The 17,259-nt window shown below is 36.6% G+C and overlaps 1 protein-coding gene across 5 annotated transcripts in view; it reads right to left on the bottom strand.

The window, feature by feature from the left end:
- Positions 1–3,795: 3,795 nt before the first annotated feature.
- Positions 3,796–17,259, bottom strand: part of LOC129765285 (serum factor response D-like) — a 75,816-nt gene continuing 62,352 nt past the window's right edge. For all 5 annotated transcript variants that reach the window (XM_055765435.1, XM_055765438.1, XM_055765436.1 and 2 more), the window contains 2 exons: positions 6,708–6,917; positions 3,796–6,641 (listed from right to left, as the gene is read on the bottom strand). In XM_055765435.1, coding sequence (XP_055621410.1) covers positions 6,222–6,641; positions 6,708–6,917 — 630 coding nt within the window. In that variant the 3' untranslated portion in view covers positions 3,796–6,221. The remainder of the gene's footprint in view (positions 6,642–6,707; positions 6,918–17,259) is intronic.

Raw genomic sequence — 17,259 nt, 5'->3', positions numbered from 1 at the left:
GCAATAAAAACAAAACAATATAAGTGTACTGGAGCTCTTGGATCCGAGCGAACATCGGAAATCAGGATGGACGTTTCATTAATCATTATCCTACTGTTCCTTCCCTTTTCCCACAATAAATTTATCCAATTACACGATATCACAAATAATCCTGGAGCGCTAACTTTAAGCGCGGGAGAGGGCAGAATTCAAGAAGGATACAATAGATTACTTCACACAGTAGATTTGCAAGAATTAGGAGTCACAATTGAAATACTGGAAAATTTAATACTGAAGGTTAATAGTTCAACAGGTGATTTTTCTAGGCTTATTTACATCAAGTTTAAGGAAATTAATAATACATACAAAGCCCTTCTCCCAAACATTCAAAGAAACAAAAGATCAATCGAAACATTAGGCAGTGTTTTAAAATTTGTTACAGGCAATTTAGACGCTGAAGATTTACGACACATTAATTCAAACATAGATGCTATTAAAAGATCTGAAAACAAACTAATGGAACAAAATAATAAACAGATTGTAATGAACCAAGAATTCAAAAATCGTATACAAACATTGACAAATGTAATAAAACAGCATGAAAATGTCATATTAAAATTGAATACACAAAAAGGATATGTAATTACAGAAAACACTAAAATTTCCATACTTTTTCAGTTAGACATGGTGTTACAAACACTAAGAACAATAGAAAATACGATAGCACTTGCCAAATTAAATATTGTAACCAGACAGTTATTAACAATCAATGAACTTAAAATTGTAGCCGAACAATTAAAACAAGCAAATGTTAAATTAGACAGTTTAGAAGATGCATACAACTACCTCTCGATAACTGTGCTTTACCATGGACGCCATCTCATCATTAGCATCGACATCCCAAGGGTATCACCCATAATTTACGAAAGAATGATTATCGAAGAACTCCCAATCTAAAATAAAACCGTCAATATTGATCACCAAACAGTTCTAGTGCATTCCAACGAAACAATGGCAGTCTCAGCAGAGTTTGAACAAATAGCCAAAATCCATATTTATAAACGAAACCAATTGTTGAATATTACCAACGACTTGTGTGTTGCACCTTTAGTTCGAGGACGAAATGGGAAATGCCCCTTCAAAGAAACACCACCCACAACAGAATATAAACTTCTGACTTATGGAACATTAGTAGTCAAAGCTACGCTAGAAAACGTTGTGATGAGCAGTACTTGTGGTATAAACCGAAAAGAACTCAAAGGCAACTACCTTATCATATTTCAAAATTGCTCTGTAATTATTCAGGACAGGCTATTCGAAAATCTAGAATTGCACTTCAACCACCCGATTATTTCACCTCTCGAAATAAATCAAATAGAAGAAACCTCATTAGAAAAATACTACAACACTTACATGAAATGCACATTGAAAACAGAAAGCATTTGGATTCGCTGAAAATACACAATTTTTCATCGATTGGAGCAATGTTTGCCTTAACCATGATAATCATCCTTGTTACAATCTACAGAAGACGCAACGCGATAGCAACATTTTTTATAAGACGCACGGGACGTGCTTCTCTTGGGGATGGAGCAGTTAACGACGAAACTGCAAACCCAACTTGGAAACAAACGCCAACCGCCCCAAGCGTGTATCTCGCTTCATCAGCAGCATCAAACCTCCCACGAATAAACATCCCGTCAGCAACGCGGCCAGCCAGCCAGCCAGCCGTTCAACTATCAACGAATAACGCACAATCAGATATTCCGTCAACAAGGTGTCATATTCCGCCAGCTACCCAACTATCGATGGAATGCGCAGCGAGACCGTTGTATGCTTAGTTTAGTAAACAAGATTAGGGAAGTTATAAAAAGGCTTCAACAATTTGAATAAAGAGCATTATAGTAGTAAACGTCGAGGAACGTAGTCGAGTAGTTTTTTTAAAAACCCCGAAAGGCCATCGAAGGTCTTGATTTATATATATATGTATATTGAAGATATTTTTAATACCCTATTAGTACCCTCCGAAAATTCCTCGAACTATTGCGGAAAATGTTTCGTATTGCGTTGACGACTAAAAGTGAATTGAGTGTGCAAATGAACCGTCAGTTCCTTTGATCGATTGTATTCCGAAGTGGGCAAAGAACTACACTCGACAAAAATATAAAATAGAGGAACAAAATGCGACATCGAAAATTTTGAGTGATTTTAGAAACGCTGTAACTCTGTTATAAAATAATGCATACGTCAAAGCAACAAACTTGTATAAAATATTTTCAAGTTTGCGGTGGGAAATGGAAGCGAAATAATTAATTATTGGATTGTTATTGGGAATATATATCTAAAATCTATAGAATCTTTGGAAATTCGTGATTTGTTGTACAACCGTGTGGTCGAACGGAAAAACCGCTATCTCGTTGAGATGTTGCGGTATGTGCTTGCGGAGTCACGGTTGATTGAGCAAAAGGTACTGGGGCGAAGCGATTTGTACTGCGAACTACTTGCAGAATCGGTTACCTTTGTCCGCAATATGTAAGCAATATGCTCTAGAATGGGAAGAAACCTTCCTATGATCATCTGAGAATCTTTGGATCGAAGGCATACATGCGAACTCCTAAAGAAAAACGACGCAAGCTGGATCTTAATGTTGAGAAGCTGGTGTTTTTTTTTAAATATTTCGTTTATTTCAATTCATATAAAAGATTATTTAAAGTAATAAAAATTCAACTTTCATACCTTAAATTGAATGAAAGTGCACCAACATCAATTCTATTAATAGTTCCATTAACATAGTTGATGTATAGTATTAGAATCTTCAATATTTGACTTCGTTTGTTTGCTTAGTTCTTGAGTTATGCAGAAATTTGTGTTTCATTTGTATGGGAGCCCCTCTTAGAGAGAGGCTCCCATAGAGGACTATCCTAAAATCCTTCCCCTATGTATAAATTTTCACGTCGATCGCTTCAGTACTTTCCAAGTCCATAACAGACAGACATCATTCCATTTTAATATATATAGATATGTTATAGCAATATAAGAGCAATATGAACGAGCGAAACAAGAGACACATTGCAAATAAACACTCATTAAAGCCTCTACACTTATTACTTATTACAGATTTATTCCCAGATTGAGAAGGATTCACGTTTATGCTCTCCTTTTCACTCTTAGAAAACATTTTCCAACTTTATTATATAATGAGGTGTAATATTATCACGCATTTATGCAACAACGTCAGTTGCTATGTGTATAGCGTGATCGTGTAAAACAGCCTTGCATCCGAGTCGGTCGGGGTTCAATTCTCGTTGACATCGTTTGAACTTTTTTCGAGTACAATCCCAAGCTGACCTTCAGTTTAAAAAAAAGAGATGTCTGCTCTCATACATACAAACATTTTATAGCTTTTGAAAAAAGGTGCTTCTATTTGTTCATTTCACCCTTCAGCACACGAAAAAGCATTTTTTTCTGCCGAAGATGAATTGTTTTCTGCTAACGCTAGTTTGGCTGTAGTATTCGAAATGTTCATCGTTGTATTTGATGAGTCTAATACGGGTGAGAGATATTAAGGAGGATCAATGTCTGGGTTACCCTAATTTTACCGTAGCCGACCTTGTAGGGAAAAGGGTAGAGAAAATTCACTTGAACAATCGCCGATTCGCTTTCGGGATGACTGTTGTTGATATCGGAATAAGATTTGATTATTCCGAAGATATTTTTTATAGGTAAAAAACGTATTACTGTACAAAGTTACTTTCAAATTGCTGGATTGTCGAAACATGTGTTCTTTCATTCTCGGTAATTGAAACGCTCCCCATCTCTGATTGCAATTATTAAATCTGTAATAAGTTTATTCAACTTTGCATCGACTAGTTTTGATTGAATGTTATGTTTACTATTTGACTAGACTTGTTAGAAATTTGTTTGAACTTTTGTTTTTTTTACACTCGTTTGCTTTTATATCCACCTTGTGTATTTAACTTTCAATAATGATCAATAAATTACAGCTTCATCCGTGTGGATGTTATGTCTATTATATATTATAATTATTGTATCCTGCGGATAATAGAACATCACTTGAGATCCACATACAAACAATTCGTTGCTTACGCCCTTGCCAGAGTTGCGCTCCCCATATCCTCATATCACTTCATTCTCGGCAATCGCAAACGTAACGAACCTATTGTACTTGAACTTTTTTTAGTCTTTCTCTGATTTTATCACTAACGTAATAATACTCAAAAACGACTAGTAAGTTTAATGAGCTGGGAATTGTGGGGCGTGATGGATAAAATTATGTTTGTTTTAGGTCTCCTTCCATTTTTTTGCTCGCTTTTTTCTTCTGACTATAGCTATTTTGTCAAACGTACTTTGAACGTTTATTTTAACTCACAAAAAAAATAGTTCAGTTGATTCCACAAAACTCACAAATGTGTTTCTTGACTAGAATTGTAGTAATTTGGTGAAACGATGGGTTTATTTTAGTCATGCCTTCAAAGATTCTCTTAATTTTAATAATAAATTCTTTTGCGGTGTTTTCAAATGCACATGTACAATTGAATTCAGGCAATTATACGAACATATGTTCAAAAAAAAATCATGTTCGTCCCTATCGTTTTGGTTATGCATCATCTTTAAAATATAACTTTTTTTTCTCAAATATCAGAAACCGTTATTTTTTCATATTTCTTTTTTTCTCTAATTTATTTTTAAAACGTTTCAAAATCACTAATGTATACAAACTTTGGTATATTTAGACTGGTTTCGACCTATCGTTTTGTTGAAATTTACGGCGTAAATTCTTCGTCTATCGGTTAATTTTGTGTTACCTAGAAATCAACTAAGGAAGAGTTTGTTTACGGTGAACGGAAGTTTGTTACGGCTAGAACAAAAAAGGGATTTTGTTTGCCCGTATGACTTTGGATTCAGATCGCGGTGGTGAACATACGATTGAAATGAAAAAAAAAATGTTTTTTTTCGTTCTGCGTATTTTGTGTTCATTTTCTGTATTTTTTCATGTCATTTCACGCTAAGGCACATTTATTCAATAATCAAATTCATTTAACTTCAACCGATTCTGATTCTGCTCAATCATCGTAAAAATCCGTTGCGCTCGTATTTTTTTTGCTTTGTCTGACGCGCTTTGCCTAATTTGCTCTGTTTTTCTGTCAATTTCACACTAATTAAACAACAACACTAACGAATATTCGATAATATTATTATCTATATGTGTTCCAATGCTTCGTGTCCCTATACGGCAATGCTCGTTTCCTGCGCAGTATTTACAAATGTCGAGCATCGCAACGTTGAGGTTTGAAATTCATTCTACTGGAGTATTTTTGTTTTTGTTTGAGTTTACATCGGCGCTTATTGCCTGCTTCTTATCTCTCTTAACATGTAGATATTTTCAACAGTTTTTTTTATTTGGTTATGGACAGAGACAATTTCTTGAAAAAAAAAACAATTAGTCACTGGTTGGCTTGCTGAATTGGTTGTTAAGAGTGGTTATGTACAGTATAATTGATGATGTGTTATCATCTGATAGCCGTTCGAAGTCTAGAGAAGATAATTCAAGCTATTGTATAATAAGCAAATGATAACAGTTTTCTTGTTTTTGTACGTTTATAGACATATCATTTCGTGTGTCGAGAGCCGCCTTTTTATCAGAATGTTATACTCTTACTGATGGACTTAACTCGCGTTTCACTTGTTGTTATTAGATATAATTGAAACATTCTTATACAATTCTTATGTCGTATGTAATATGTTTGCTAACTTTGGCGTATGATTCACTCAAATATTGGCTTCGTGCATGGATACAATTGGGAGTTAGTGTGAGATCGTGTCTTTTTTTTTGTTTGAGTGGTATTTCTTCTGATCAATTTGGCAATTGAAAGGCGCTGCTTGTTAATCACGAATTGCAATTACTTAAGTATTTTTGATCACTTTCATTTGGTAAAATAAAAAAAATGAAAAAAGGGAAACACAAACAATCACCATAAGATCAATAATATAATGAAAACATTATACTCAATATTGGAAAGCTGAAAACTTTAGCCAATGAAAACTATTCCTTGTACAATTTTATTGATTGAGCTCAATTACGGACTCTAGCTACGGTGTGGAAGACGGAAAAGAAGTGGGAAACTAATCGGTATAAAGCTACAAACAGTTGCAATCGTGAATCCCAAGCAGCATCGAAATTTTCTTAACACTAAGTACATACTGGAAAATGAACGCTCTTTCTAATTCACATACTCATTGCACGTCATTTCGCTGAAGTAATTTCCCAGTGGAGAATCCACGGCATGATCGGACGAGTACGAGGAAGACTCGTAGTACGAAGGATGGAAGCTTGTGCCAATTTGTAGGTTGAAACCGGTCGCACTCTCGAAGGGATCACCCGGTCCGGTTGGTTCCCAGGGCTGGGGGCTGAGTGTATCCACGTCCGATTCGCATGCGTTCAAGCTGTCCATCATCAGCTGTTGGTGGTGGTGTGCGGTGGGATGATGATGGTGCGGATGCGGATGGTGATGGCTGGAGAGCTGCCCGTTCTGATGAAGCGCCGCGTTCGGACTCTGGCTGCTGTTGAAGAAAGCTTCCGAAAACTTTCCGATTTCTGTCGATCCGAAAGCTTGTTGGAAACCGGGCAGAGGAGTGACGGTCTAGAAAATAGAGAATAGAGCAATATAATACCGTGGACATGCAGTGGACAAGGAATGCTGTCTCACCTTGTCCGCAACCGGCATCGAAGCCGCATTGGAATTTGCTCCATTAGCGCGGTCACCTGATCTAGAATCTCTATCTGGATCCGCAGCTCGATGTTTCGTGTTCTGCTTTCTGGACCTTTTCGGAGGGCTGCCACCGGTGTTATTACTGCCGCTCCCACTGCCACGACCAGGGGATGGATTGTTGGCGTGATCATGCTCGAAATTATCACCCTGAAAAAATAAGGGAAATATTTTTTTAGTATTTATGTTGAGTATAAATTAAAAATATAGGGGTTGTGGGGGCGAATTGGTCAGTGGGGGCAAAGTGGTCACCTGCTTGTTTGGTAGTATAACTATTGACTATTGACACCGCATTGATAGGCAGCTTATGTTTGAAGAATTTAATGAATTTTGAGGCACCCTGTACTACAGTAGAGATGTCGCATGTCGAAATATAAATGAAAATAGTAATTGCTCTCTGGATAGCAATTCGGCCGTAGTTCTGTGTGCATGGTATCTCATGAAATTTAGTTTATTCCATCTGATATATTGGACAAATCATCAGTTTGGGCGACTTTTCACATATTCTAGGAGAGACGAACAGATATTTTGTTCAAATGAAAATTGGATTATTTTACAAAAAAATATCCATGTATTCTATTTTGAATGATTATGTCGATCTTCTACAACATATGTTTCTAAATAACACCGCCTTTAATCTATTTGACCTTCTCAAATGTTTTTCCATCGGCATTTCGTCCCATATTCGGATGATCACGGTCTTGAACCGGGCTAAAGTAGACTCCTTTAGTTCGTTTATCTTCGACAGCATGTATAACCACACAAAAAAATCCAGGGGTTTTTTCCAACACCAGCTCTGAACCAGATTCGCAGTATGAGAAGGTTTTTGCTGAAATATGTAAAGATCAATTCCTTACAATCTCTCCATGCTTGGTATTACGACATTCCGCAAAACATCAGTTTTATAATATGAACAGTAAATTTCAAAATGTTTCTCAATCTAAACAAGTAGTAGTTTACCGTGTTTGCAAATATCTTCCCAAACCGTCATGGATGTGGAACTTTGGAACCGTGGAATGTTTTTTATCACTATCGGATATAATACTCGAACTGTAGGCCCGAAATTTGTCGTTTTGAACATTGTGAGCAAAACAGATGACTTTTCGTCCGGAAGGACAAAGTCTTGTTCACCGTGCCGTGATAGTAAGAGAGTTGCCCTTTCAAACCGTTTTTTCTTCGATGTTTCCGAAACGCCATGAACTTTATGTTTCTTGAATAACTTGGCATCCATGGACGATTACGAAACATTAAGGTCAGCGGACATTTGGCGTACAGAATTGTCATTTTCCGAATATAAATAATAATAATAATAATAATTTTCCGAATATAACAGATCCGTCAATTGTTTGTGTAAACATAGTGCAAGATTATACCAATTCAAAATTAGTGTATGCACTGCTGCTTTTCCACTACAATTTTGATCGTTTTACTCCGTATGTGTAATTCATTTCCATAAATATAAGAATGGCATTCGTTTGAAATATACAACTTACTGCTAATTCATTTAAAGTATGCTCCATCGAGAGCCACAACCTTGACCCATCTTTCAGGCAATTTACGGGTTCCGCACTATTCAACGATGACTGATTTTTGATTTATTTTTTGAGATCGAAGCCACTCTTAAAAAAAGACCAACACCTTGGACCGGTACGCTAAAATTATTTAGTCGTATTAATTGTAGTCCGTTGACCCGTTTCATACGATAAGTGCTTCCAATTGTGGGTCTTGACATTTTTTGGTTGCTTTTCATGTTACTTATAGTTCGAATCAAAATAATTGCTTCGGAAACGTTTAAACCAGGGTCCAACATTTTGGAAAACGAAACATAAAAATCAACTCTTCTCTCAATTTTTAGTAGGATTGTTTGAATCTTGGTGGAAATGATCGTATACTCACATTTATTCACCGTTATGCTAGAATCCTATTGGATCAGAAAAACGTCAACGAAATCACAATCTGCATTCTGAAATCTGCTCGACCTTACTTTTAGTTGTGCCAATTTGGCAACTTTGCCACGCTAGAATAAATGTTATGAATGAAAATTAACTCTCCCGTATCAAATATGTATTTTATGTTATGGGGTGACACATTTTCTATAAGTGTTGGAAAAATTGTGAACGAAAATTGTGTCTTATAATGATTTTATATTAACGCGCACCCGAGGTCGAGTGGTTAGCGTCTCACATTATCATGCCGGGTGTTCGGGTTCGATTTCCGTTCTGGCCGGGGGATTTTTCGTCGAAGAAATTTCCTCTGGCTTGCGACTTGACATGACACGACTTGATACGCGTGACCACAGGTATTCAAGAGCTTGCCCCTCGGAATACATTCAAGACGTTTTATTTGGCTTAAGAAATCTCAACCAAATATCAATAAATGACGCTAGTTAATGCATACGTTGGGACGGCAAAAGTTCCAGAAGAGAACGTTAACGCCATTCAAGAAGAATGATTTTATATTACGAGAGTGCGAAGTCGAAATTTTGATGTAACTTCGTGAAAGATGAACGCATGAAGATGGGATGTTGGAATATACTACGGACACATTTCCATCTTGATATTTGTAGATTTAGTGGAAAAATACAGTGTTTGGATATCGATCAATATCGAATGATACACAATGTGTCATGTGAGTAACCTCTCACGAACATATAACCAACATGAGTGGATCATAAAATATAAATTGAAGAATGAGCCGATTTTAAATATTAAAGCTGATTTGGATCATGAAATTGATGTTCTTCAACGAATTCGAGTAAGTGTATCGAGATTTTTATCACAAATTTCATAGATTTCATTCCAAAGTGAAAATTCGGTATGCGGGTAATTTGGCACCCCAATGTAAACATAGTGTTGAAGATACACTATGCTAAGTATTGCATGCCCATGCAGCCACTACGCTTGTGACCTTTGTAAAGGCTTTCGATTCGTTTTACTTTTTTAGTTAGAAATAAATCAAGATGAAATTTGTTCACTTTTTCTTGAAAAAATCGTTTTTTTTTGTTCCTGTTTGTTTTGTAAAATTGCATGCTTTCTTGTCAAAGTTGAGTTAATTTACGTAAGATAGTGTACTTCACTTCTATTTTGTATGAAAATGTCAAAAAATACATTTTTCAGTGATTTCAGGACGATTCTTTTAATTTGAAAAAATAAAAAAAATGGGGTGCCAAATTTATACCCAGGCATCTCGGGTACTCGAATTTGAGTTGTTCCACTTCTATGCTCAAAGCTCCGAGTCAAATCAAGATTTTTGAAATCGGTTTGCGGGGAAATATCCGCAATACATCCCTTCATAAGCTGACGTAATATGAAGAAATTCCGAACATTGGCCAAGAGCTAAGTCCAATAAAAAAAAATGGGGTATCGAATTTGTACCAGTTCCTCTATGACTAGTATAATACAGCAAATGCAAATCCAAAATGGCCGCCACCACAAAATGGCGCCATATATATTTTTTTTCAAAACCTCTTCAATATGGGTATCAAAAGGAAGTTCTCGACTAGTAGAACATAGCAGATCATGAAAAACCCAATTCCAAGATGGCCGCAGTTCCCAAGCAACTAATTACTTTTCAAATGGTTTCATTCAGTTTGACCTGTTTCTATGTATGTTTGAATGTTTGTAGGGTTGTCCCACAATAATAGAAAATTGAACCCGTTCCTGTTGACTGATTGATCTAAAATTTGGAAGACACTTTTAATTCTACTGTCATTATCAAACTACGTATTTCATGATTTTGAAAAATTCAGTTTGGCCATCGCTAAACAATGGCTGAATGACTTGACATGGAGAACACGGAATATAATAAACAACATAAATTCATGAAGGTCGCCGCCACTCAATGGTCGACTTTTTTTTTGCAATTTCCTCAATATCGGTATCAAATGAAATGATTTGACTAATAGAATACAGAACATCATGAAAATATTCCGAAGAAAATTAGGTAAGAAATTATCGTTGGATTTCCATTATCCACAGTTAGTTGTTTCATCATATACCACACGATTTTATTTTAGTCTCATCATTGCCCTAGATCAATGAAGGAACAGATGGGATAACTACTAACTGCTACTTGCCAAATTATATTCTAATGTTTCGATGATGTACTGTACTCTATTAGTCAAATCATTTTGATTTCAATATTGAGGGGATTGCAAAAAATGCATAGTCAACCATTTTATGGCGGCGACCTTTTCGAATTTATGTTGTTCATATCGTGTGCACACACTACACACTATGTGAACATAGTGTGTAGTGTGTTCTCCAAGTCAAGCTATTCAGACATTTTTTAGCGGCGGCCAAATTAATTTTTCCAAGAACATGGAATACGCAGATTTATAATGACAGTTGAATTAGAAGTATGTTCCAAATTTCAGATCAATCAGTCAACAGGAACGGGGCCAATTTTCTATTTGTGTGGGACAACCCTACAAACACTAAAACATACATACAAACAGGGCAAGCTGAATGGAACCATAAAAAGTAATTCTCGCATAACTTTTGAAAAGGTCCAATGTAACATTTTCGTCAACTCGAGAAAAACGAAGTTGAAGACCCAAACATTATTCCGCGCTTCCGATCTTTATCGCTACTTTCACCACTAGCAGTCAAGGATAACTCTGAAAAATCAATCGTAACTGTTGTTCCGTGATTTAAGAATAAAGTTGAAGACTAGGAGCGAAAAATGTTACATTGGACGTTTTGTCTGCCCGCATTTGCACATTGGACATATTACGGTGCACGACAAAAATTTGAAACTAACATCTAAGCAACAATCCAAATAACAGCATTTCATTCTAAAGGCAAATTATTATTGTTATCACTCGTCGAATTGCATTGAAATCGGTAACAACAGCTGTAAGAAACAAAAACTCAAAACGACCGAAGTACGACTTCGTATTGTTTTGACTGCTTTGTTACTTCGGACGTTTCGGTCGTCGGAGGAAAGAGGCGTCTGAAGTAACAGCCGGGCGCTTCAAATCCGATTCTGTACATTGGATATTTTTTGCATCGGCGATAAGAAGATGAAGAAGATAGATACGTGAATAATTGTTTTTGTAATGCATTCAATGATTGAAAACTAATAGCGTGCATCTATTAACTCGATTTGTTTACATTTGTTACATAGGACCTTTTCAAAAGTTACGCGAGAATTGTTCATTTAGGCACTGCGGTCATCTTGGATTTGGATTTTTTATGATCTACTGTGTTCATTTGATACCCATATTGATGGGGCTTTGAAAAAAAAAATATGGTGTCATTTAATAATAGCGGCCATTTTGGATTTGCATTTTTCATAATTTTTCACAAATTACTGAAAATATGTAATCCGCAATTTTGTGGTGGCCGCCATCTTAGATTTGCATTTTTCATAAATAACTGTATTCTACTAGTCAAGCCCTTTCATTTGATACCCATATTGATGGGGTTCTGAGAATATGTGTAATCCGCCATTTTGTAGTGGCCGCCATTTTGGATTTGCATTTTTCATAATTAACTGCATTCTACTAGTCAAGTCCTTTCATTTGATACCCATATCAGCTATTTAATATGGAATTATTATAAAAATTATTCAAAATTTCTGAAAATCAAAAATAAAATACGCCGGATAATCGAGTCCGACCTGTATATTTCAAGGGATAGAAGCGTTAAAAGAGAAAAATATAATCTGACTACCCTTCCCTTAGCCTCTTTCTAACTAGTTGCTAGCTAGAAGCAGTATCGTCTCGTTCTTTTTTGTGTCGTGATTTGTAGCACGTATAAGCAAAAGAATGCCAGTGGTGGAAATGATTTCTGTACGATCATATTTGAACGAATGAAAGCGAATTATTCAGTGAAAGGATCAATTGGCAAACACTGAAAAAATATGAAGAAGGAAAAAACGATTTCCTTCTGTTTTTTCAAAGTTTTTGTAGACCAACACATTTTTCTGCTAACTAAGTTGGCGAATCAATTAACATTTACAACCATGTTTCATTTTAAGGTGAAATTTGACTCTGTAAACGTTAGATGGTAAGTAATTGAGTCTGACAAAAAAAGTTTTTGGAAATAATACAGCTTTCGTTTTATTTGTAGAACGCATGAGAGTGTATTTATTGACTTTTTCGACTGGCCTGTGAAAAACCATCATTGGTCGCTACAGCGGCAATCGGCTTTTTGTATCTGTTTATTTTATTTTTAAATTTAATTAGTCGTTTTCGTAGAATAAGTTGAATGAAGCAGATTATCTGGCTAAAATATTTCTGTCGTGTATATCCGTTTGTAACTCCAAATATTTGGACAGTGGACAGTGGGCAGCACAGAACTCGACATTTATTACCGCAATGTAATTCATTTTGACTTTTCGATGAATTCGTTATTAACACATTCATACTTAATAAGTATGAAAATGTTAATAACGAATCCGTTGTAGGTAGTATTTTCCGTGCCAGACGATTTTCTTCTTCAATTTGTTTTCAGCTTATGGTATTTCTAAACTGATTGAAACTGAACATGTACACGCGATAAACTAGTGTTACAGGAAAATAATCAGTGACAAACTTTCGTACATGTCAAGTTGTTTGTTGACATGGTTTCTTTACATGGTATTATTTATACTTAGTCATCTTCGATACCGATAACTGATTTCTATTGCGAAATGCGTGCATATAAAAAGCGGGATCATTTCCGCATCAAAATCAGTTCTTTGCAATTCGTCGGTCTTTTCACAATGCGTTTTACGACCTTCGCTCTCATTTTCGCGGCATTCATTGCCATGGTAGTTGCCATTCCATTGGAACCAGGTTTGTGCTGTTGTTGATACCGATTGTGGTTACTTTTAATATGGTTTGTGTTTTGACAGCATGTTCCAAACCACACCAGCTGTTCACCACGTGTGGTTCGGCCTGCCCGGAGACTTGTGATTCGATCAAGCAACCCATCGATCGTCCATGCACTGATAATTGCGTGAGAGGATGCTTCTGCGAGAAGGGATATGTACTGGATGAGACAGAGGAGTGTGTTCTCCGCTCGCAGTGTTCCTGATCTGGATAGCGACATATTGTCGCTTCGATCTGTGTTCAGGTGAACATTTTTAAGGTGACCCACAAACGATGAGGTCAAAGATAAATTGGCATTCGATCAGATAAAAATGAAATTACGAATTTGTTTACCAATTTTGTGAAAACCCAATAAGTTTGAAAATTTCGTTTGTGATATCACTTCATATGAAGATCTTCAAGTGACGAATAAAATCGATTGTGAAATATACTGAATTTCCTCTTTGTTGACTTTAACGTAAAACTAAATGGACTAATCCAAAAACGGAGAAAAAGGTTTAGAGATATTTCACAATGACATTGACCATTACTTTCAACCATTGAGTTCTATTCGTGAAGGCGATCTGGCGTACTGGTAACATCCGTACCTCTCACGCTAAAGATCACGAGTTTAATTCTCGCTCCCGATATTCTTCCGAAATGGAAGTAAAGTGACGAACCAGTCCCTCTATTTCCATTACTATAATACAGGAAGGAAATTAATGAGTCCTATGTTTGCCTCGATAAAGGGTGTTATGGGAGGCCTCGCAAGGCGAGGTTTCGGTCGACTGACCTTACGGTTAACTCCTGATTTTGTACAGCCACCTCGTCCACATTGTTTGCCGCAGAACGTTAGTTTGCTACAAGCTGCATCTCCTTTCCAACAGTGTTTGGGTCTGCTCCAGGTTGGGGTACCCCTTGGATGCGCTAGCCATTTTTCTGTCGTCTCCGCGGTTTTCGGCTTCTGATTTTTCCCTGATTCAGGCTTCCTGGTGTTCTCAGAACGCCTTTTTTACGTTGATGACAGTTCATTTGGGCACTTTTAATAATAATAGATATTCTGCTCGCCTACAAAATGAGGCGTGTTTTTCAATTCACCATTAAAATAAATGCGTTAAGTTTAGGTTGACAAATTTGAATCGTTACACCCTTTACTACCATGCTTCTTCATACGACTGTCATGTCACTTTGAAGCAATGCAGTAAATGTCACTTTGTCAAATGACACCTCACAAACCATAAAAACATATGTTTATTTTTTCCCCGGAGACACTTTAGATGAAATTTATTTTTTTTGTAGAAAGTTAATCCAATATCATACTGGTCAAGCAAACATTCAAATTCTCAAAAATGAGAAAGTTGGTCAAAATACGGTTGGGTGCAGAAGTTACTTCGCAGTAATCAAATCTCTCGTCAATATTTTCAGATAATTTTGACAGGTCTGAGAATATAACTAAATCAAAAATATAACCAAATGTTCAATCATCCGTTTCTATGAAATGTATATTTGTTCGGGGGGTTGATGTTATCTTTTTTGTTTTTTTGTCATATTTTATCTCCATGAGTCATTGGTATTGTAAACGATTCTGCTCTTATAAAAACATATCCATTGGACGCTGTTGGTTTCATTTGTTTTCGGACAGTCTGCCAAATACTATCGGAGCGATGCGATTCACGATTGCCATTCTGCTGTTGGCGGCGGCACTTATTGTCACTACCACAGCAAATACTAGAACCAGGTTAGTGATGTTTTTGTTCGAGCAGTTGGAGAGAAGTTTAATTTATTTCATTTCAACAGTTTGTTCAGGGCACAATGAGGTATATAAGGAATGTGGAAGTGCCTGCCCGAATACGTGTGATTCGATAAAGGCCCCGACTATTATTCCTTGTTCTCCCGTCTGTGTTAGGGGTTGTTTTTGTCGCGCAGATTATATTTTAAATGTGCACCAAGAATGTATCCTTCTCGAGGAATGCCCGGTCGATAATGAGATAAGGGACCCTCACACAGATTTTGAATGATCAGATTTTAGAGCTAAACTACATGGTATATTAGACCTGGAATGTTGAATTATCATTCACGCAAATATAACGTTTGGAAATGATTCAACAAATGAATGAACTTACAGGGCGGAGAACTTTATTTGAACGAATATTTTGTTCTACGACCACTTGGTTCAACGGGGATGATCTGGAAACATTGGGTATCCTGGATAGTTCGTGCCGATCGAAAGCATCATCTATATATATCTATATATATAAAAATGGAGTGATGTCTGTCTGCCTGTCTGTCTGTCTGTCTGTATGATTCTTATGGACTCGGAAACTACTGAACCGATCAACATGAAATTTGGTATGGTATGCCATGGAAATGAAACACAAATTTCTGCATGACACGAGAACTTAGACATATGGAGATTTTAGGGTACAATAAATGTTTCTATGGTGGTTAAACACTCCACCCCCCTCTCTAAGGGGGGGGGGGGTCTGCCATACTAATGAAACACAAATTACAGGGGGCGTGTTTATTCTATCATATTTTCTGTATAAAACATTAATTCCATGTAACGGAGAAACATGTTATTTGCAAGTGGTTGAAAAACCTTGAACGAGAATTGTGTGCGAAAATAATCTGATATTATAATGATGATTTTTGTTAGAAATACTAGGAATTTTATAGTAAAAGGTAAATTCAACGGGGTTGATTAGAAGATCAATCAATGAACAGTTCTGCGATTGAACCCATGAACTTGCTCGTAGTAAGAAATCGTGAATGTTTGAGGGTATTGATAAAAAAAAATTGGGCGGGACGAAGTTTGCCGGGTCAGCTAGTTTTATATATTTATACGACAATCTCTTGCCATATTAATTCATTCCAATTTTAAAATTCCATCATCCCAATATTTGGTTTCTCGTGGAAAAATTGCTCAATGTGCTTTTCGTGCAGTTCAATGAATCGAAATTTTTGCTTTTGCAAATTTCTGCAATAACTGCAAAGAAAAGTGATAATCTGAAGGTGTAATATCTGATTAATAAAGTGGGTGAGATAGCACATCCCATTGGTTCATCTGTCTTTAATTTGTCCAGTGGCGAGCAGTATTTGTTGGAATTTACCGACCGATTGTATTATAGAGGCTCATAATACACAATTCCTTCCGAATTCCACTAGACACAGAGTATCACTTCCTTCGGATGGAGACCGGCTTTTCCGGTAGCTAATTGTGGCTTATTTCGTTTACCCATGTATTTTTTCTGTTCAACATTGTTTTTCGATCAGTGTCTCGATTTGGGCACCATCGGTGAAGGCGAACTTCCGAACAAACCATTAGTTTTTCAAATTATTGTCTAAATTATCACTGCTTGTCATATTTCGTGTCCTGAATAAAATGTTTGAACCGCCCACCTCCAACACGTGCAATGCAAATCGGTTGAAAGCAACAAGTGGTTTGCGTTGAATTATTCCTGCTTACAAGGAGTAATCAAGCGAAACGTGTAATACTACCACCAGGATACAGCTCTACAGCATGTGATTCTAATGGTGGTTTCCGAGAGTATTTTCCCGGCACTCTTTCTCCACGTCTCCACGGGACGTGTTGGGCAGAATTCGAACAGGTGACTCCACCAAGCCCACTCACATTTACTGGTTGAACAATATGTTTCCGTTATGCAGCATCAGTGCGGACACTCATTCTCTTTATGC

Source organism: Toxorhynchites rutilus, chromosome 2 (assembly GCF_029784135.1).
Source record: "Toxorhynchites rutilus septentrionalis strain SRP chromosome 2, ASM2978413v1, whole genome shotgun sequence".
Taxonomy (NCBI): Eukaryota; Metazoa; Arthropoda; class Insecta; order Diptera; family Culicidae; genus Toxorhynchites; species Toxorhynchites rutilus.
This window is presented reverse-complemented; position numbering and strand designations above follow the sequence as displayed.